General features: G+C 35.9%; 1 protein-coding gene across 1 annotated transcript; it reads right to left on the reverse strand.

The window, feature by feature from the left end:
- Nucleotides 1-297: 297 nt before the first annotated feature.
- On the reverse strand, nt 298-9713 carry LOC143228765 (Golgi-associated plant pathogenesis-related protein 1-like). The gene is made up of 5 exons (XM_076460090.1): nt 9492-9713; nt 6736-6885; nt 4467-4596; nt 1744-1827; nt 298-1195 (listed from the first exon to the last, which is right to left on the reverse strand). Exons 1-5 carry the CDS (start codon nt 9573-9575, stop codon nt 1011-1013), a joined length of 633 nt encoding a protein of 210 aa, XP_076316205.1. The 5' UTR covers nt 9576-9713; the 3' UTR covers nt 298-1010.
- Between the last annotated feature and the right edge of the window lie 14135 nt (nt 9714-23848).

Genomic DNA, 23848 nt, shown 5'->3' on the forward strand with positions numbered 1-23848 from the left:
TTCGCATAAAGATACTCGAGGGCTATCTGCGCTAGCCCGTCCCTAATTTAGCAGTGTAAGACTAGAGGGAAGGCAGTTAGTCACCAACTCTTAGGCTACTTTTTTACCAACGTATAGTGGGATTGATCGTCACATTATAACGCCCCCGCGGCTGAAAGAGCTTCAGTGAGAGAGATAAAAGGGTGCATAATTATTTAAAAAGGCACATCTTTCAATTTTACGTGAAAACAAACCAGTTCTTCATCCTGTCAATAGCACTGAAACATTACCAACTCATATAAAACCTGAGCGTGCCAAATTTTTAACAAAAATGTTTATAATATGAGGTCTACAAAAAAATGAAGGTGTTTCCTTCCTCCATTGAGGTTCAAATGTTATAAATTAGTCTTACGTGATTCTCTGCAATACAAGTCCATCAGTCACGAGAAAATGCGAAACAATATTTTTATAATTCTGTTGGAAGTCTGATTTATAAAGTCATCTGTATTTGGGGATCCAGTGTTATTTGACGAAAGTCATCATTGTTGTAGACTTTCAAAGTCCTTGAGTACACGATTGTTCCGTTGATGGAATTCTCGAGGATAGCCATTTCCACTTTAACTTCGGGCCCACTGTTAACATTTATTGAAACTCCATGGTGCATTCTATACTGCTATTCAACATCAAAAACACCAACTATTGTCCCAACTTCCAAGAACATCGGCACCAAAATCGTTTTGGAACCTGTGATGATAGGTTGTGTCCAAGTGTTCGTGGATGACCATCTTCCCCACTTCGTTACTATCCATATTACAGAGGTCACCGGGTTTAATATCTGGTGTTCATCTGTTGTACAAGCTACCGAAAACGTCAACTTTAGTTTATCCTAGGATCTTCGCTATTATCCAGTCCTAAAATTAACCATCACTTGAACTCCAGAGGAAACCAGACTAACTACTAACTAATAAACAAATATCAATAGTTGTCCAGTTGTATGTGATACAAATATTAAATTATAGTAGACATTTAAGTCAACCATTGTCCAGGTTTCTTAGACCTGTGGCCTTCAACGGCGGGAAAACGTTATCTTGAAATTCTCCAATGACGTTCCCTGCTGGTTTATAGTTGGCCACTACAATGACTTTCCCATAGCGAGCCCTGGCTTTACCAACACCGAATTCGGAGCTGCGTCGCCAAACCATCTGTGTGAAGTGACCTGTAGTAAAAAAAAAAAAAAAATGTGGTTGTTTCCTCACTGAACGTTAATTACTTAAAGTGTCGGTGTTAGAAAACAGCGCTGGGTGGTCAAAAATTGTTAAGTTATCCAGTGTGTTTGTAGACCTTACATAGTCGGCTAGGGTAATCTATTTTGTCAGTGGCATATTACTTTTTGAGACTGCTGAAACGTTTTATGGTAGAACCAGTGAGGCTTATACTGCGCATGTGTAACGCTATCAAAATGCCTTCCATTTCACCTTCCTGCACATTCATAATACTGAATGTGTGAAATGGTGCTGCTACCTGGCGGAAGTAATTGTACGATGTTCATACCGATTTTCTTGTTTTGAGTTATTGATTTTGAATAAAGATAAAATAATGAGTTGAAACTTTCTGAATGTAAGGTTTTATCAAACAAGTAATTATTTCACAAGAACTCGTAAAATCAGTTAGATGAATGCATACAGCATCAAGAGATTTAAACTACACAAAATAACAAAAATTTACTATCTAAAATGTAACAATTCATATTTAACGGAGTCTCACCTGCGTTAACATGTAGTAACGAAGGCTCTTTGTCGAAATCGTACAGTTTGCTTTCCTTGTACCAATATTTGACGACTTGCTCTCCTGTAAAGGAAACTGGTTCATCAACTATTCCGCCATCTATGTTTTCATAAATTTTTGTAACGGGGTCTTAAACTGGAGTTTTCAGTTTTAAGAGATGGTGACTTATGTTGTATGTCGTCAATACGTAGAGTAACATAACTGTAGTTTTTGTAGGTATTTATTTCTCAGCAATCATCGTAACAGCTAATTCTATAAAGACATCAATAGAAAGATCCTTAAGATAATTAAAATAAAAGTCCTCACAATGGGTCACACTTTAGTAAGCTCAAGTGCAAGACGCTAAGACAGTCTAAATAGAAGTAAGTCCTCACAATGGGTCACACCTTAGTAAGCTCAAGTGCAAGACGCTAAGACAGTCTAATTAGAAGTAACAGTCCTCACAATGGGTCACACTTTAGTAAGCTCAAGTGCAAGACACTAAGACAGTCTAAATAGAAGTAAGTCCTCACAATGGGTCACACTTTAGTAAGCTCAAGTGCAAGACGCTAAGACAGTCTAAATAGAAGTAACAGTCCTCACAATGGGTCACACTTTAGTAAGCTCAAGTGCAAGACACTAAGACAGTCTAAATAGAAGTAACAGTCCTCACAATGGGTCACACTTTAGTAAGTTCAAGCACAAGACAATCTAAATAGAAGTAACAGTCCTCACAATGGGTCACACTTTAGTAAGCTCAAGTGCAAGACACTAAGACAGTCTAAATAGAAGTAACAGTCCTCACAATGGGTCACACTTTAGTAAGCTCAAGTGCAAGACACTAAGACAGTCTAAATAGAAGTAACAGTCCTCACAATGGGTCACACTTTAGTAAGCTCAAGTGCAAGACACTAAGACAATCTAAATAGAAGTAACAGTCCTCACAATGGGTCACACTTTAGTAAGCTCAAGTGCAAGACACTAAGACAATCTAATTAGAAGTAACAGTCCTCACAAAGGGTCACACTTTAGTAAGCTCAAGTGCAAGACACTAAGACAATCTAATTAGAAGTAACAGTCCTCAAAAAGGTCACACTTTAGTAAGCTCAAGTGCAAGACACTAAGACAGTCTAAATAGAAGTAACAGTCCTCACAATGGGTCACACTTTAGTAAGCTCAAGTGCAAGACACTAAGACAGTCTAAATAGAAGTAACAGTCCTCACAATGGGTCACACTTTAGTAAGCTCAAGTGCAAGACACTAAGACAGTCTAAATAGAAGTAACAGTCCTCACAATGGGTCACACTTTAGTAAGTTCAAGCGCAAGACAATCTAAATAGAAGTAACAGTCCTCACAATGGGTCACACTTTAGTAAGCTCAAGCGCAAGACGCTAAGACAATCTAAATAGAAGTAACAGTCCTCACAATGGGTCACACTTTAGTAAGCTCAAGTGCAAGACGCTAAGACAGTCTAAATAGAAGTAACAGTCCTCACAATGGGTCACACTTTAGTAAGCTCAAGCGCAAGACGCTAAGACAATCTAAATAGAAGTAACAGTCCTCACAATGGGTCACACTTTAGTAAGCTCAAGTGCAAGACGCTAAGACAGTCTAAATAGAATTAACAGTCCTCACAATGGGTCACACTTTAGTAAGCTCAAGTGCAAGACGCTAAGACAGTCTAAATAGAAGTAACAGTCCTCACAATGGGTCACACTTTAGTAAGCTCAAGCGCAAGACGCTAAGACAATCTAAATAGAAGTAACAGTCCTCACAATGGGTCACACTTTAGTAAGCTCAAGTGCAAGACGCTAAGACAATCTAAATAGAAGTAACAGTCCTCACAATGGGTCACACTTTAGTAAGCTCAAGTGCAAGACGCTAAGACAGTCTAAATAGAATTAACAGTCCTCACAATGGGTCACACTTTAGTAAGCTCAAGTGCAAGACGCTAAGACAGTCTAAATAGAAGTAACAGTCCTCACAATGGGTCACACTTTAGTAAGCTCAAGCGCAAGACGCTAAGACAATCTAAATAGAAGTAACAGTCCTCACAATGGGTCACACTTTAGTAAGCTCAAGCGCAAGACAATCTAAATAGAAGTAACAGTCCTCACAATGGGTCATAATGTAAGGTTGCCAGAAAAAAAATATAAAAATAACAAAAATTACGAAGAGGTGATGACCTATATTCTAAGTTTTATATTTGTTAAGTAACTAGTTCTTACAAAATAAAGTAGAACATAACTCTAACACAGTTGTAGCTGCATCCTGAACGTTTGACTTCAAAATCTCAAACTGGTCCAACTGTTTGTTTTGGTTTGGGTTTTCTAGTGAGCAGATTTGTTTTAGATTGTTAGTGAACCGGTTTGTTTTGGTTTGGATTTGTTAGTGAGTGGGTTTGTTAGTGAGCGAGTTTGTTTTAGTTTGGGTTTGTTAGTGAGCGGGTTTGTTTTAGTTTGGGTTTGTTAGTGAGCGGGTTTGTTTTGGTTTATTAAAGAGCAGGTTTGTTAGTGAGTGGATATTTTTGGTTTGGGTTTGTTAGTGAGCAGGTTTGTCTTTGTTTCATTTATTGATGAGTGGGTTTATTAATGTGCGGGTTTGTTTTAGTCTGGTTGTTAGTGAGTGGAATTGTTTTATTTTTAGTTTTTTAATGAACTGGTTTGTTTTAGTTTCGATTTGCTGGTGAGCAGGTTTGTTTTAGTTTGTTTTCTCAACTTACCTGTTAGATCAAATTCTGGAGTGAACGAACACTTGCAGAACAAATTCTCACCAATGTCTCTGTAGTTCCGATAGTAGAAAGTATTGGAATGAGCGAGATGGTTGGCCCAGAACTGTGCCAAGTTACACATCTGTCAGGAAAAAGAACTCACAAAGAAATAAACTAGAAAAGAAAAACTGAATTTCTTTTGTCATAAAAAATATACAAGTAACATTGTTTAATTAAAACAACCGATAGGTGGTGGAAGTGGATTTTTTTGTCTGTTAAGTGTGTGTGTGTGTGTGTATTTTCTCAGAGCAAACCCACATTAAGGTGTTTGCTGAGTCTACTGATGGGACTCGAACCCCTGTTGTCTGTTAAGAAATACTGAAGTTGACCTATTTTTATGTCCTCTCTAGTTACATATCATAATTATTATGTAACAATAAGAGGACATGGTGGAAAATACAGCAGATGACATAAATACCAAATATGAAAATAAAAGACATTTAGGAGAAATAAATCGAAATAATACATGTGTTAACAACATTTTCGCATTCGAAAAAGAATTTTTTCTTAGAGAATCAAAGTAGCTGATAAAAAGTAACATGTGTTTTTTATAAAAAAGACAACTGAATAAATCGATAAATTGAACCGATAATCAGAACATGAAATAATATTTGGCAATCGTAGTAATTTCAGTATTTGCTGAGAACAAAGATGAAATATGTTTACTAATTCATTAGACGGTGGTCCTAACTAAGCATTAGAAACTGGAGACTAAACTACTCAATATACATTTATAATTACTATAGAATGTTATCAACCTTATTATGTTGTGTGTGTTTTTTCTTAAAGCAGAGCCACATGGGGCTATCTGCTGAGTCCACAGAGGGGAATCGATCCCCTGATTTTAGCGTTGTAAATTTGTAGACTTACCGTTGTATTAGCAGCGGGGGGGCACCTAATAATGTTTTTTTTTTTTTTTTAAAGAGCGGTTCCCCGCAAGTGGTGGGGATTTCCATCATCCCACTTAGAGGGGATCAAACCCAGTTTTCTAAATCTGATGAGAAACTGGGAAAGGCATGCTTTTTGAGCGAATATTCACTTAGGAGCATGTGTCTCAGCAGTGATAGATAGCTGTCCCCAACCTTTCCCCTCTAATAACACTACCCACTGTTTTACAGTAAAACCAATCTCAGACTATGAAGAAGTTTATATTCACCTCAGTCCTCGCCAAGAATCTGGTTCTACTTCATTCAGTGACCATGTACGTGATACTGACGTAACAGAAACAATCGTTAGGCCTAATATGAATATGTTTCATTGCTAGGCTTAACAGAAACGTGATTCAAAAGAGTTTGTTTGTTTGTTGAATTTTGCGAAAAGCTACACGAGAGCTATCTGCGCTAGCCGCCGCTAATTTAGCCGTGTAAGACTAGAGGGGAAGCAGTTAGTCATCACTACCCACCGCCAACCCTTTGGCTACTCTTTTACCAACGAATTGTGGGATTGAACGTCACATTATAACGTCCCCACAGAGGAAAGGGTGAGACTGTTTGATGCGACGGGGATTCGAACCCGTGACCCTCACATTACGAGTCGAACGCCTTAACCTACATGGCCATGTCGGGCCTCAAATAAATGTGTTTTCTTATCGCAAAGCCACATTAAGCTATCTGCTGAACCCACCAAGGGGAATAGAGTCCCTGATTTTAGCATTGTAAATCCGTAAACTTACTGCTGTACTAGCGGGGGGGATTTAACCGTCCGTTGGACTGGTGAATTAAAAACCCGTTTGTAATAAAGGTGCCAGTACTAAACAGAAAGCTATACTGTTTTCAAGAATTATATATATATATATGAAATTAAATAGGGGTACAAACCCCCTCATAACCCTCCCTTCATTCTCTATCACTGTGTCAAGTTTGGTCTGATTGATCAAATGTAGAAACGTAAGAGAGATATTGTTTATTTACATAAATAATTTGTTAGATTTCTTAAATTCATTATCATGCCATCGGCGGTAAACCTAAAGATATGTGACGCTAAAATCGAGCTTCGATACCTTCAACAGGCACAGGTCACTGTGTGGCTTCATGTCTAACAAGAAATGAGCATAAGCTTCCTGTTGCTCAGCCGTAGAAGTGGAGGCTTATATATATGATGCTAAAAATCGGTTTTCGGCGCCAAAATAGCCTTTTGCTATGGCTGTGCGCTTAATAACAAACAAAGAACAAGTGCCCTTTTTAATATGGTATTTGAGTGTTACGCGTTCCTCACTCCTTACCTGGTAAGACAATTCGAGAGATGGAACTCCATGAATTTCACGGAAGGTGTTGTGCCATTGTAAACAGTCAATAACAAAATCGCTTTGAGAATAATAGGTCCAGCCTTCTTCATCGTTAAAATGTACCGATAGAGGTCGATTTAACACCACCTGGAAAGATAAAAATGATATGTAAGTTAAAATAAAGTATGGCTATTAAGGTTACACGCCGCCTTTTTTATGACTTTAAACTCTTAACCACAAGGTTTATTTTAAAGCAAAGCCAACTGGGTGGGAAATATTTTTTTGTTTACGCACAGATTCGATCAATAACTCCGGAATCCAGAGTTCTGCCACGTGACCAGCCATCAGTTTGAAAACTTATTTCTTATTTGTTTTTGAATTTCATGCAAAGATACACGAGGACTACCTGCGCTAGCCGTCCCTAATTTAGTAATGTAAATCTCGATGGAAGGTAGCCAGTCATCAGCTACTCTTTTACCAACGAATAGTGGGATTGACCGTAACATTATAACGACCCATGGATAAAATAGTGAGCATGCCTGGTGTAACGGGGATTCGAATCCTCGACTCTTAGATTGCGAGTTGAGTGTCCTAACCACCTGGCCATGCCGGGCAAATAAACTTATTTATACCATGTTTTTAACTGCTATGCCAAGATAACGAAAGCAGTATTGAAATGGTTTTTAAAAAATTATACCTCAGGCCATGAAATATCTTTCGCAATTTGACTTTCTAGTAAGTGAACCTTTGATTCAAATAAAGAATTAAAAATTAACATAATTAAATATATATATATCTTCTATCAAGTTTCGATACTCATATAAAACTATTGCCCTCGCGTGAATACTATGTATATATATCGTGCCTGGACATTGAATCCACTAAAGCCTGTTCCACATGTGGATGCAGGAGGGGTCATTATAAGACTGAAGGTGAAATTTCACTATATGATCTACAATAGTATTTCAAGATTTGACGGTACATGAGTTTGACTGATTGTCTATTTGAACAACGTCACATAAATCTGTTTGTTTATGACATGGAATCAATAATTCTGTGATAAATAAAACAAATAATAAAGTTCGAGCGCGAATTTACGGCAACCGAACGCGAACCACGGATCCTTAAAGTCACAGTTCCAGAAGTAATGCAACCAATCAGCACTCTCCGCAACAAGAAAGCTGTCAGGATCTTTGAATCATGCGACAAGACTGACTGTTACTTTTATAACTTACCTAGCATTTAAAGTTCTAAATATGATTTATGTCTCAAATCTCGAACATTTCGATTTGCAGCCTGGCACGCTAATCACTAGGCCACACTCTGCCCAACTGTTCAAATAAAATCAGAAACAGACTAAATAAAACACAAGCTCCCCTAGTGAGCAAAATTATCAATTTAGTTTTGTGATATTGTTTTAGTTTTGACCTTCCGTGAACTATTTCTCGTTTGTACATGTAATTAAATCTCTCCAATGAAAGTTTTATCATTCAACATGAAAGCAAGAATATAAAAAAAATACCTAAAAACATAGAATTTTCTGTGTTTGATATAATGATTGAAATGTTTAGGATTGTAAAACGACTGGAATATGTTGACACATCAGCATATGTCGTACTTAACAGCGAGAATTATATAGATTTAGGGGAGGTAGAAACCGTCTTCAGTTAAGACAATTTTATTCTTAAATAAGATAGTTAGTGTATGGAATGGGTTGCCTTCATATGTCGTGGAGGCAGTAAATTTGAGTGAGTTTAAGAAACAGCTTGATAGATATATGAATGATAAGGGCTAGCTTTAATTTTTTTAACAGTTTTAGTTTGGCTTGGTTGGTGGGTCAGTCGAGATGAACCAATAGGTCTTTGTTGTTATCTTTAAACATTATATCATAGGACAAAATTTCGATATTTTATGATTTTATTTTTATAAATAATCTATTAACCTTTCAAGAATAAATATTATTAATTGTTCTTATATCAAATGGCTTATAAAATGGTTTATTCTATCCTAGTCAGCATGAAAAGCTTTGGATTGTAATGTGGTTGTAATATTACTGTTATACACTCTCCTAACCCTTGAAAATCACAAAGGGTCTATATTAAGAATTTTGTGTTTATAAATATCATAGTGTTGACTTGACACTAATGCTTTATTACAAAGATAAATATTTTATAATCTGTGTTATTCGGGAACCTACTAGGTCTAGACACTAGAAAATACAGTTTAATAAGGATATAACGAATACGAAGACGGTTGAGAAAACACATTTTATACACAACGCTTTGGAATAACTTACTCCATCATCACCGATATCTGAAAATTATGATACACAGATGATTATTACTACAATTATAGTATAATAACATAATCATTACTATACTTAGTTATTAGGAAAAGCGATAACCAGATGGATAAACAATGTTTACATGTTTATTACACAGTGGCTGAGTTACGCGTGAAAATTTTGAACAGTTTTAGGCCTAAAGAGCTTTGTGAACCGTTAAGGTTTGGGCGGTCTTTAGCTACGTGTAGACTTTCTTTAATATAGAGTTCAAGGTCTGAAGGTCCTGCGGTGATCATAGAGAAATAGTTAAATGAGGACATCGCCTACTTTTGCCCCTCGATGACTCATCAGTAAAACTAAGGGTCTGTAATGCTGTAAATTGGGATCAAATAACTGTGACTTGGCTTAGCACATGTAGCCCATTGAGTCGCTTTGTGCTTAAAGAACGAACAAACAGTCAAGCGCCTACCTTGTCTAGGCCTTGCGGGGACACTGTTCTGCTGGAAGACGAGGTGTCTGACAGCGTTGACTGATGGGACGACTCTCGTACCATCTTGGCTCGGTGATATCGTGGAGAACGACTGGCGGACGACCGCAAAGCCTCCAGCTTCCGACAGAAAAATCTATACTGGAAAGAAGAGTTCCAGCAAATTTTAAAAAATTTTACTGTAGGTTACAAAACTTTACTACTTAACACAAGTGCCCTCTCTCGACCAGATTCTAAGATCATGTATTATGGATATTAAAACAAATAAAATATCTTACTACTCGTATAATAAAACCAATTCTTTATTTTATTAAATCATGAGCACGTTATAGGGTATTTTCCGATTTTGGTATCCGGCAGATCATAAGAAACAATAAAAACTCTTGTTTGTCAGGTTAATTAATAAAAGAAATCTCAAAATAAATTTAAAGCCATGTTCCCAATAGCACAGTGCAAGGAACATTGTAAGCCTAAAACAAATATGGCAACAGAGTTGATTAATGACCATCCAACCAATAAACGAACGCCATCTACACAGACATATTTGTTCATATACTCTTGGCCACATTCTACAGTGGGTCAACGGTAATCTTACGGACTTATAACGCTAAAATTCGGGGTTCGATTGTATATGTTTTCTTAAAAATAATTCTGAAATGCAGACGATATCGAGAATTATTTACGTTTTTTAGTTTTACTTTATACAAGTCAAAGTAAGAGCTCACCAAAGCTTTTGTTTGTTTTTAGCTCAAAGCTACATAATGGGCTATCTGCTTTCTGCCTACCACGGGGATCAAACTATGCATTTTAGTGCTATAAATCCGTAAACTTACCGTTGACCCTTTGTTTTTGCGGAAACTTATGTTGTTGATGATACATATACACCACTTTGTTTTATTATAGAGGACTCTGGATTCAGAAACTTATGGTTCGTATCCTGCTGCTGCTAGAAAGAATTCACACCACACTTTGGGATCGTTGGTGAGATATAAAAGTAAAGCCCCACTATTTGATTACAGTAGCATAATAGCATGCGGTGGGGGCTGTTGTCTTGCTGTCTTCTTTTTACATTATCGTTTGAAAGTAAAGGATGACAAGTGCAGACCTGCCTTCTGAAGTTTAAGGCGGACATTGGAAATAAAACAAATCGCTAAAAATGAGGGAAACCGACGACTTTTAAACATGAAAACTTAGTAAATATTTACCACAGTTCTGTTTCTTTCTTGTCTAAAATAATAACAATCAAATATTCTGATACACAGTTGTGATATAACTGATTCCACCACTTGGAAACCAGGAATAACTAAACTAAAATAAACGCAGTTGTTAAGTTGTCCTCGAACAGCATGTTCAAAACAGTACAACTGGCTTGTTGTTAAACACAAAGCTACTCAATGTGGTAGCAGTGCTTTGCTATGTTGCGAACATAAACGCAGTGTTAAAGTGATGAAAGTTTTTAGCCATCATCCTGGAAAACCTTTAATTGAGATGAAGGAATATTATACGATTATAGCCTCTTGGTATTAAGTTAACAAAAATGTCACGATAGGTTTAAACCACCTGCAAGAAGATTTAGAATAATCTACCTTAATATGTATCTAGCTTTTATAGAGTAATGAACCAATAGTAAATCTTTACGTTTATTAGAGAAATTAAATTTCATACCATTTTGGAATTTTTTAAATTTTAATTTTAAGACCCAAAATGGCCTATGATAGAAAAAACAAACTTATATAGGGTTATCGCCAGAATTTGGGACGACCTTATTTGTAAATCCACAAGCTAAAAACAGTGGTATTTCTTGAAACTCCCTAGCTATAAAATGGAAGACATTCAAAGTTTTAATTCATAGTTTCTTAAAAAACACACAAAAAAACAAACGAATTTTCTTGCGAGTATTTCAAACTGGTAATTGTAAGAAGTGTAGGTCAGAAAAATATGTAGCAGGGTTGATTTCAAGGTGAACACAATAATATACATGCAGGATCGATTCCAAGATAAAACAACGATTCAGATGCCAAATGAACTTAGAGGTAAAAAAACGAGATGCAGGACGGACCCCAGGGTAAAAACAATGATCCATACGCGAGGTGAATTCCAGGGTAAAAATAATAATTCAGGTGCCAAATGTGCTTGAAGGTAAAACAACAACAAAAAAGTGCAAGATGGATTCCAAAGTAAAAACAATGATCGATACATGAGGTGAATTCCAGGGTAAAAATAATGATCCAGATGTCAAATGTGCTTAAAGGTAAAACAACAACAAAGTGTGTAAAATGGATTCCAAAGTAAAAACAATTATCTTGATACAGGATGGATCCAAAGGTAGAAAACAAATTCACATGAAGGACGTATCAAAAGACCTTTTATAAATCTTTGGATTTTTTGTTATATTTAACAAAATTTATTTTTGTTAATTCGCGTACTTTACGCGGACTAACGTGAGTTAACGAGACTGATATAGAAACAAAATTAACAATTGTTTCATAATATTGCCACAAATGCATAGATCAAAATAAATACAAATATTAGAGGAATAAGTTATAATACATAATAAATACACATGTTCATGGTAGGCGCTCAAAGTCACGTGCTTAAAAAAATAATTAAGCTTTTTGTGTGTGTTTTTTCTTATAGCAAAACCTCAAAGGGTTCTCTGCTCAGGCCACCGAGGGGAATCGAACCCCTGATTTTAGCGTTGTAAATCCGGAGACATACCGCTGTACTAGAGTGGGGCGTAAAGCTTTTTAACACGTGGACTGCTTATCCTGAGATAAAGTTTTCTATATTTATTCACAATTTTTACATTGTTAACTTAACCGGAACTATTAGATTAGTAACGTTTTTCGATATTTTCCAATAATATTCGGTTTTCACAGTATCCATTGTGATATCCTCCTGTACAATGGGGTCGAAAAAACATTGTTTTAAGGAGTCACATCAGTATAAACTAGAAATTGTTTTATTTTTTAACTTTGTATTTTGATTAAATTGGAATTTTTTTAGAAGACGTTACGTTGTTGTGATGACCATACGGTCTAATTTAACCCAGGTCTTCAAGTAAGTTTTGATAATACCAGAAATGAAAAACAAATTATTGAGGAAACTCTTTTCGAAATAAACGAACAAAACAAATGTTCTGGTAATGTATGTTTGTTTTTTTGAATTTCGCACAAAGCTACTCGAGGGCTATCTGTGCTAGCCGTCCCCAATTTAGTAGTGTAAGACTAGAGGGAAGGCAGCTAGTATCACCACCCACCGCCAACTCTTGGGCTACTCTTTTACCAACGAATAGTGGGATTGACCGTCACGTTATAGCGCCCCCACTGCTGAAAGGGCGAGCATGTTTGGTGCGACGGGGATTCGAACCCGTCACCCTCAGATTATGAGTCGAACGCCTTAACCACCTGGCCATGCCAGGGTCACTCCCGTTCTGTTCTAAATAAAAATTAACTATCCCGTTCTGCCCGAAACACAGATTTTTGAATATGTGTCCAGCTATTTTAAAGCGTCACAGTGGTTCATCACCGTGTTTGCTGGATGTATAACCTGAAGACAGAATTTTCTTTTACAGACCATTACCTACGGTTGTGTGAGTTCTAACTTGTTGGCAGGAGTCCAGGTATATTTTATCCCAGTAAAAGTTAGGCTTAGAGTCAATAGACGTTCTAGGAAGTGTTATGACAAATCACTGTACCGTGTAGAGGTGAAACATATCTATACTTTTGTCAGCCATTTTAATATCACGAGATATTTGCTTTCCTCACGGCATAACAAAACACGTGCACGAATAATATTCATGATTTAATAGCATGTTATTAGATGCTGTTTTCCTGCTTATTCAAACTTTATTTTGGCAGTATCGGTGTTAATAAACTGCTACACTCACTCCATCGCTACACCTAGTGATAAAACTTTAACAGTTACTCTGTCATTAGACGAATTAATAAAATGTTAACACTTACTCTGTTACTAGAGGTGCTGATAAAATGTTAACACTAACTTTGTTACTAGAGCTGCTGACGAAATGTTAACACTTACTCTGTTACTAGAGGTGCTGATAAAATGTTAACACTTACTCTGTTACTAGAGGTGCTGACGAAATGTTAACACTTACTCTATTACTTGAGTCGCTGATAAATGTTAACACTTGCTCTATTACTAGAGTCGTTGATACAAGGTTAACACTCGCATTGTTATTAGAGGTGCCGATAAAATGTTAACACTCACATTGTTATTAGAGGTGCCGATAAAATGTTAACACTTACTTTGTTATTAGAGGTGCTGATAAAATGTTAACACTTACTTTGTTACTAGAGGTGCTGATAAAATGTTAACACTTACTCTGTTACTAGAGGTGTTGACGAAATGTTAACACTTACTCTGTTATTAGAGGCGCTGACGAAATGTTAACACTCACATTGTTACTAGAGGTGCCGATAAAATGTTAACACTTACTTTGTTACTAGAGGTGCTGATAAAATGTTAACACTTGCTTTATTACTAGAGTCGTTGATACAATGTTAACACTCACATTGTTATTAGAGGTGCCGATAAAATGTTAACACTTACTTTGTTATTAGAGGTGCTGATAAAATGTTAACACTTACTCTGTTACTAGAGGTGCTGACGAAATGTTAACACTTACTCTATTACTTGAGTCGCTGATAAATGTTAACACTTGCTTTATTACTAGAGTCATTGATACAAGGTTAACACTCGCATTGTTATTAGAGGTGCCGATAAAATGTTAACACTCACATTGTTATTAGAGGTGCCGATAAAATGTTAACACTTACTTTGTTACTAGAGGTGCTGATAAAATGTTAACACTTACTCTGTCATTAGACATGCTCTTATCCGCATGTAAACTTCTAATATTCTGTCACTTATCGCAGTGCTAAAATTCGAAGATAGAGATACAAACGTTAGATCGCTCGATATTGTAATAGTAAGCGAACATAGGGGAAAATGTGACACTGTGTCGTTTAAATGTAACACAAAGTTGCTTAATATATCCACATCAGTGTTAAAACGATCAATGGAAGTGTCAACTGCCTACCCAAGCAGTACCAACGTTGGTAACTCTGTGGGGTTCACTCCACTCAAAAAGAAAAATCCCTTCCGCAAGAACACGAGCGCTCTCTTAGATGTAATATTGCGTCCGTAATTATTGGAAAAGCAAACATGAAACAAATGAACAATAATTCTAAGAAACAGTTCATTATGGACAAAACACATACCAGTTCATTTCGAAGATCTCAGCTTCCTTCTCGATGTCAGTATCTTCACGAAAGGTCACGTTCGAAAGATTCCTACTGTCTTGTTGCTGCCAAGGTAAAGGAACAAACTTATTTCTCTACCTGGCATTTTTCCCTTTATAATAACAGCGCCAGACGCGTATCTTATTTCTCTCGAGTGATGCGGACCGGAAGAATAATGGTTTATTTGCGGATGAAACCTAGGAGCGCTGTGCCCCTGTTTATGTGACTTCTAAATCGATAAACCAACTCTTCCATATTTGTGAAAGGCAACAGCCCTCGTCTACCGGTTGGCAGGTTCTATCGGTCTTATGAAAATATTTTGTTAATTACAAACGTATCTCCTAGCTATTCTGTCTAACTAAGAGTGGAGTTTTACCCCCGCTAATTCACATAAATACATTCGTTGGAGTGACGCATGTTGCTTCCCAGGTCCATTCATAGAGCGGATTGACTGCTATGAGAAAACGCATGCGTACAAGTGTGCGGACTAAAGTGAACCGCAAAGATGCTCCTTTGGTGGGTACGTGCCGTACTGTGTTTCCTGAGGGCGCAGTTTCGTGTTAGGTCGAAGGTCACGTGACTTTAATATATGATAACTAGTGAAAGATCACTTAGGAATTCTAATGTCGTGGGTTTTTATGAAATCAAGTTTCTTTACGTATTAAGTATTACTAATGCAAATAATTCTGTTGTTTTTACTTTTTAAAGTTCAGGATTGAGTGGAAGTTATCCACATCACTAAGGTTGAGTACTTCCACATAATTGAGGAGGTTTTAAGTAAACCACTAAGGTATTATAACACTTCCACACAATTGAGGTGGTTTTAAATAAATCACTATGGCATTATAACACTTTCACATAATTAAGGTGGTTTTAAGTAAACCACTAAGGTATTATAACACTTCCATATAATTGAGGTGGTTTTAAAGAAACCACTAAGGTATTATAACACTTCCACATAATTGAGGAGGTTTTAAGTAAACCACTAAGGTATTATAACACTTTCACATAATTGAGGTAGTTTTAAGTAAACCACTAAGGTATTATAACACTTCCACATAATTGAGGAGGTTTTAAGTAAACCACTAAGGTATTATAACACTTTCACATAATTGAGGTGGTTTTAAGTAAACCACTAAGGTATTATAACACTTCCACATAATTGAGGTGGTTTTAAAGAAACCACTAAGGTATTATAACACTTCCACATAATTGAAGACGTTTTAAGTAAACCACTAAGGTATTATAACACTTCCACATAATTGAGGTGGTTTTAGGGAAACCACTAAGGTATTATAACACTTCCACATAATTGAGGTGGTTTTAAAGAAACCACTAAGGTATTATAACACTTCCACATAATTGAAGACGTTTTAAGTAAACCACTAAGGTATTATAACACTTCCACATAATTGAGGTGGTTTTAGGAAACCACTAAGGTATTATAACACTTCCACATAATTGAGGTGGTTTTAAAGAAACCACTAAGGTATTATAACACTTCCACATAATTGAAGACGTTTTAAGTAAACCACTAAGGTATTATAACACTTCCACATAATTGAGGAAGTTTTAAGTAAACCACTAAGACATTATAACACTTCCACATAATTGAGGTGGTTTTAGGGAAACCACTAAGGTATTATAACACTTCCACTTAATTAGGGGCGGCTAACGCAGATAGCCCTCGTGTAGCTTTGCGCGAAATTCAAAAGAAACAAGCAAAACGAAAAATATTTCTCTTTGAGTCAATATCACGGAGGATGAACATTACAAAACTAATTAAGCTTAATTCTACGTCATTAACAATGATCTTGTTGCTCAGCCAATCGTTTCTTTCGTGGTACGTCCATGTTCTGTTCATTTTGTATTTAAACCTATATAATGTCACAGTCGACAAGCACGCGATCACGTGTGCTTGTTTTACAATTTATCGTTAAACTTGCATTTTACTTTACGCAGTTTCTAATCATCTCGTGGTCGAACAAATAGGCTTATGTCTATTTCAATTTATGTTCCAGATTAACCGTTCTTAAGTATCAAATAAGGTCCTCACACATGAAAATGTTTTATATTCTTTTCTCAATTTTAAGAACTTCTCCTAAGCTAAGTTTCGGTCAGTTTCTACGGAAGAATACACGTAAGTTGGTTCATGAACTAAATACATGTTTACCTGCATGTGGTGCTATTACAGATGTTGTTTGTTTTGAAACTTTAATTTTGTTTTTGTTGAATGTTATTTATCTCATAGAAATAGTTATTTGTGGTAACGTTTACCATCGGTTTTTGAGAAATCACTGTTATCTATAATCAACGAAATATGTTCAATAAAAAAACACTTATTTTATTTCCACTAATGCAGGACCTGAACGGTTAAAATCTAAACATGTAAATGTGACACATCTCACATTCCAAAATCTTATTTTATGTTGAGTTTTAGTAAATACGACAGAATACCTTATATGCAAAAACGGCTCGTTTGGGTTGAGAAAATATTTTACATAGAAGAGCGAACAACGTTTCGACCTTCTTCGGTCATCGTCAGGTTCACAAAGAAAGAGGTAACTGACCGGAAGCTGACCACATGTTTGAAAGGGGTTGTGTAACTGAGTGTCGGAATGTAGAGGGGGAATCACATGTGAACAGGAAGAAAACAATTAAATATCATTTATTAACCTCAAAATTACAAGAACCGACACACAATTCAAAACAGAAATCCACTGGAAAATCACCCATACTGGACTATACATTCCTTGGGACTCAGCACATGAAACAAATCAAAAACTCAACATACTAAGAAACCAAATAAACACAGCCATAAAACCATGCTCACCAGATAAAATTAACGATGAATTAGACAAAATAAAACAATACTTCATCAACATCAATAAGTTTCCTCCACAAACCGTAGAAAACATTATACGCACACACCAAGACAGAAAGCAAAATCAACCAACTAAAGTAAATATATCTCACGAATCAAAAAATCACAAAACCATATACTGCTGTATACCATATATTCCTGACATCAGCAAACAAATAACCAACATTTGGCAAAAACTAGTAACAAAATATGACATTCCAGTTAATACCAAATTTATTCAAAAACCAGGCACAAAACTGAGGTCTATACTATGTAAAAACTACACTGACAAACACCACACCAACATTATTTATAAAATACAATGTGATAACTGCCACGACTTCTATATTGGAGAAACAAGTAGAAAAATGGAAACCAGATTCAGAGAACATAAAAAGTCACCTTCACACGTTTTCGAACACTGCAAGTCAAATAAACACAACATAACCATAGAAAACACTCAAATACTAAATAAAGAAACAAACGCAAAATTAAAGAAGCCTTACTTATACAACAACTTAAACCCAAAATAAACCAATATAAAGGAACGCCTTTATACCTATATTAATATAATAAAATAAATAAATTATATATTCAAACATCTAATACCGCCCTCTACATTGCGACACTCAGTTACACAACCCCATCCAAACATGTGGTCAGCTATCGGTCAGTTACCTCTTTCTTTGTGAACCTGACGATGACCGAAGAAGGTCGAAACGTTATTCGCTCTTCTATGTAAAATATTTTCTCAACCCAAACGAGCCGTTTTTGCATATAAATTTCTCAACAAGTTGGTTTCTCGACATCACTGATTAGAATACCTTATGTATTGTCTCAATGGACAATAGACAGGCTGTTATTGTTAATAATTGAGAAATCTGACAACAGATAGCGCTACACTCTATTCTGTTACCGTTCCATCAGTTTTGTCGTACATGTAGGTGATGCATGGATACTTTAGATTTCCTGATCGTAAGTTCTTTATTCGATTATGTTGTGTATATTTGATTTTTTTTGTTTGCGAACTATTCCCAGCGTTTGGGAGCTAACGGGATCACACTTGGCAGATGAACTGGGAGTGACCCGTGGGGTGTCCTTATCTATATGGCATAGTCCTCATATCAAGAAGGCCAAAGCTCGCCCAGACATAATGAGGGCTTGGGAGTAAGTTTTCGGTGCTGAACTCGAACCTGATATCGATTTTTCTGTTCTTGGCGCCCCTAAAATCTCGTACTATCTCTCACAAACTAGCGAGACCAAACGTGGCACATGCGCTCGGATACTAGACCTCATTTTGAAGAAGCTACAGAGGTGTGTGTGTGTTTTTCGTATAGCAAAGCCACAAAGGGGAATCGAACCCCTGATTTTAGCGTTGTAAATCCGAATCTACAGACGTAACTGACAACGATTGAGAAGTAACGTGGAAATTCTATGGATCACGTGGGTGACTTTGAACACAACAGTAAAGAGAGGTTATTTAAAGTTAGTTCTAATACGTTAATAAAAGTCACAATTTGAAAATATAACAGCGTTCTTCATTTTAACATGACGAAGCAACTGTGAACTGTAAAATTTACTTATAAAATAATGTACAGAATTTCTATATCAAAATTTGCACGATGGACATTGTCGTCAGCATGTTGAGTTTTCATTTCATGAGTGTAATCGTAAATCACCATTAATTATGTTTTCATTAGAATTTCGATGTAACCAAATAAGCAGCTAATTATTGATTATTAGTTATTAAACACCATGCGTTCAACGGAAGAACTTACTTTGTAATTTTTATCATATTTTACTTGATGTCCCTGAAGGTTCTTCTTGTGTTATTAAGTTATCATTTCAATTTTAATAAGTACAGTTCACCTAATTATCTTGTGTTTACGAAATGAAGAGGCCTCATAAACGTACGTCTCTGTTATTTCGGACCCCTGGCTCAGCGGTATGTTTGCGGACTTACAACGCAAAAAAAACCGGTTTCGATACCCGTGGTGGGCAGAGCACAGATAACCCATTGTGTAGCTTTGTGCTTAATTCAAAACTACAACAACAACGTATTTTGGGCCCGGCATGGCCAGGTGTGTTAAGGCATTCGACTCCCCGTCGCACCAAACATGCTCGCCCTTTCAGCCATTATGGGCGTTATAATGTGAGGGTCAATCCCACTATTCGTTGGTAAAAGAGTAGCCTAAGAGTTGGCGGTGGGTGTTGATGACTAGCTGCCTTCCCTCTAGTCTTACACTGCAAACTTAGGGACGACTAGCACAGATAGACCTCGAGACCAAATACAAACTATTATTTCGACATTTAATAACTTCTTTTTGTTATCAAGATGTTGTCCAGGTTTATCAAAATGTTTTATTATTGTTTGTTTTTGAATGTCGCGCAAAGCTACTCGAGGGCTATCTACGCTAGCCGTCCCTAATTTAGCAGTGTAAGACTAGAGGGAAGGCAGCTAGTCATTACCACCCACCGCCAAATCTTGGGCTACTCTTTTACCAACGAATAGTGGGATTGACCGTCATTTTATAACGCCCCCACGGCTGAAAGGGGCAAGCATTCTTGGTGTGACGGGGATGCGAACCCGCGACCTTCAGATTACGAGTCACACGCTTTAACCCACCTGGCCATGTTTTATTACTAAGTTCGGTATAACTTTATTTATAATTCAATAACACAAGAAGTTCTTCTGTAATTGTTCTAAATAATATTTTTATTTGGCCTGGCATGGCCGAGCGCGTTAAGGCATGCTCTCGTAATCTGATGGTCGCGGGTTCGCATTCGAGTCGCGCTAAACATGCTCGCCCTCCCAGCCGTGGGGGCGTTATAACATTACGGTCAATCCCACTTTTCGTTGGTACAAAGAGTAGCCCAAGAGTTGGCGGTGGGTGGTGATGACTAGCTGCCTTCCCTTTAGTTTTCCACTGCTAAATTAGGGACGGCTAGGTGCAGTGGGCTAACAACCTACTCACTTAAAATTCTGTTACAGAAACCGCAGTGATTGCGGCCCTATGTTCCTTAAGGAATTGAGTGGCAAAAAAAAATATATTTCTATTTAAAATTCCACTTATTTTATTGGTTGTAAGGTACAAATACTTTCTCATATCATCGTTTTGATTGGTTGGGCCGAACCTAGGGTTCAGCATGATTGGCTGCAGTCAGAAATATCCCAGGTTTGAACAAATAGTATGACGATAAACACTCTCAGTGCGTTACAGTTGTGACAGTCATTGTCTCTATTTGGATAAAAGCCGCACAGACGACGGGCACTGCATATCGGCTGCCTTCCTTCTGATCTCCACTCTAATTCGTGAGCTATGTCCGAATCTTGATTTTTGTGACCTAGCTGTTTAGCCCATGTGTTGTATAAGCTGCCGTTAGCATTCGGAATACCAAATTCACAAACAACAGAAACATTTTGTTATTACTAATTTTGCATTTAATAAATAAGTTTAGGACAAACCTCTAACATAATATATAGAACTACCTGTGACTTAGAGGTAAGTCTGAGAGCATTTAACTCTCAAAATTGAGTTTAGATACCTGCAGTGCGCAGAGCACATACAACTCGTTGTATATATTCTGTTTATAACAAAAACAAACACTATATAGATTTAGAAATAACGTAAAAAACAAACACTGTATAGATTTAGAAATAACGTAATAAACAAACACTGTATAGATTTAGATATAACGTAAAAAACAAACACTGTATAGATTTAGAAATAACGTAAAAAACAAACACTGTATAGATTTAGAAATAACGTAAAAACAAACACTATATAGATTTAGAAATAACGTAAAAAACAAACAGTATATAGATTTAGATATAACGTAAAAACAAACACTGTATAGATTTAGAAATAACGTAAAAAACACTGTATAGATTTAGAAATAACGTAAAAACAAACACTGTATAGATTTAGATATAACGTAAAAAACAAACACTGTATAGATTTAGAAATAACGTAAAAACAAACACTGTATAGATTTAGAAATAACGTAAAACACAAACACTGTATAGATTTAGAAATAACGTAAAAAACAAACAGTATATGAACTAGGATTAAAATAAGAAACAAACAGTAATTGGACTTAGGACTAAACTAAAAATAAACAATATATGGATTCAGTACAAACTTAAAAATAAATAATATATGGTGTTAGGATAAACCTAGAGTGTAAACAAAGAGAATGTAGATTTAGGACTAATCTAAATAATAAACAGTATATTTTTAGGACTGAACTCAAAATATAAAAAATAACACATGAATTTAATACAAAATATAAAAAACAGTATTTTTCATTAATCTAAAAATAAACGGTATGTGAATTTAGGGCAAATCTAAAAACAAACATACAATATATGGTTTTAGGACTGACCAAAATTCCTCAGCTAGACGAACTTTATAAGATGTTATTAGGATTATGGCCGAAATATCTCGAATAGTGACGGCACGCCAATGATGATACAATACATATAGATTTTTAATTTTTAATATACTGATCTATAACATTATGTATTCATATAAATCGTTGTAGGTTTCGGATCTAGAATGTACTGATCTGTATGTTTTGATTAGAGTTATCACTAGTGGCTAATTTGAATCACATCGGCTCGAGACAACTTCATAAAGTGACTCGCCAAGTGAAAACACGGATCAGAAACACAAAACACAAATTCCGAGAGAGTTAGGTGAGAAAAGATACATTTTATTAGATTATATTACAACAGTTGAAGACCGAGACACAAACTTTTACACCAGACGTTCTTTACAGAGCTAAAAATAGGCTTAACGCATGTTAACAGCTTCTCTGTCTTTTTTCAAGAAAATGTAGTTTCCTGAATCAAGCTAACTACGAAAAAAAAACATTATTTTTTCAATTGTCACTAAAGGTTCCGAAAATATCTAAAAGTGTCTTTTCCGGTGGAGTAAGTGATGGTAGCTCACTTAACTTCTGAAAATGTTATTAACTGAGTTATTCGGTGTACGTTGTGGTAACTAAATTCACGAGACTCGCGCGTGACAACAGTTCCGCTCCATACCATTCTTATGAACTTTAACTTTAAAAGGTCCCCTCCCAAAAATATCTCGAAGTTATGCATCTGGGAACAGAAGCTTATAAAGAAAAAGGCCTACGTTCAACGCCTATATATTAATTATATTTATATTATATTATATTATATTAATTATATTTATATTATATTTATTTACTAGTAAAATTCAGTTTCCTTCTTTAGTGTCGGAGTATGACAAAATATTAATTATGTCACAGCAATAGTTTGTGTTTATTAATTTATACTGTAGTAGGTATTGTTAGAACAGTTCATGTAGTAGGTATTGTTAGAACAGTTCATGTAGTGGGTATTGTTAGAACTGTTGATGTAGTAGGTATTGTTAGAACTGTTGATGTAGTAGGTATTGTTAGAACTGTTCATGTAGTAGGTATTGTTAGAACTGTTCATACAGTAGATATTGTTAGAAATGTTCATGTAGTAGGTATTGTTAGAACTGTTCATGTAGTAGGTATTGTTAGAACTATTCATGGTGTAGGTATTGTTAGAACTGTTCATGTAGTAGGTATTGTTAGAACTGTTGATGTAGTAGGTATTGTTAGAACTGTTGATGTAGTAGGTATTGTTAGAACTGTTGATGTAGTAGGTATTGTTAGAACTGTTCATGTAGTAGGTATTATTGTTAGAACTGTTCATGTAGTAGGTATTGTTAGAACTGTTCATGTAGTAGGTATTGTTAGAACTATTCATGGTGTAGGTATTGTTAGAACTGTTGATGTAGTAGGTATTGTTAGAACTGTTGATGTAGTAGGTATTGTTAGAACTGTTGATGTAGTAGGTATTGTCAGAATTGTTGATGTAGTAGGTATTGTTAGAACTGTTCATGTAGTAGGTATTGTTAGAACTATTCATGGTGTAGGTATTGTTAGAACTGTTCATGTAGTAGGTATTGTTAGAACTGTTCATGTAGTAGGTATTGTTAGAACTGTTCATACAGTAGATATTGTTAGAAATGTTCATGTAGTAAGCATTGTTAGAACTGTTCATGTAGTAGGTATTGTTAGAAATGTTCATGTAGTAGGTATTGTTAGAACTGTTCATGTAGTAGGTATTGTTAGAACTATTCATGGTGTAGGTATTGTTAGAACTGTTCATGTAGTAGGTATTGTTAGAACTGTTGATGTAGTAGGTA

This window comes from Tachypleus tridentatus, chromosome 10, assembly GCF_004210375.1.
Source record: "Tachypleus tridentatus isolate NWPU-2018 chromosome 10, ASM421037v1, whole genome shotgun sequence".
Lineage (NCBI taxonomy): Eukaryota > Metazoa > Arthropoda > Merostomata > Xiphosura > Limulidae > Tachypleus > Tachypleus tridentatus.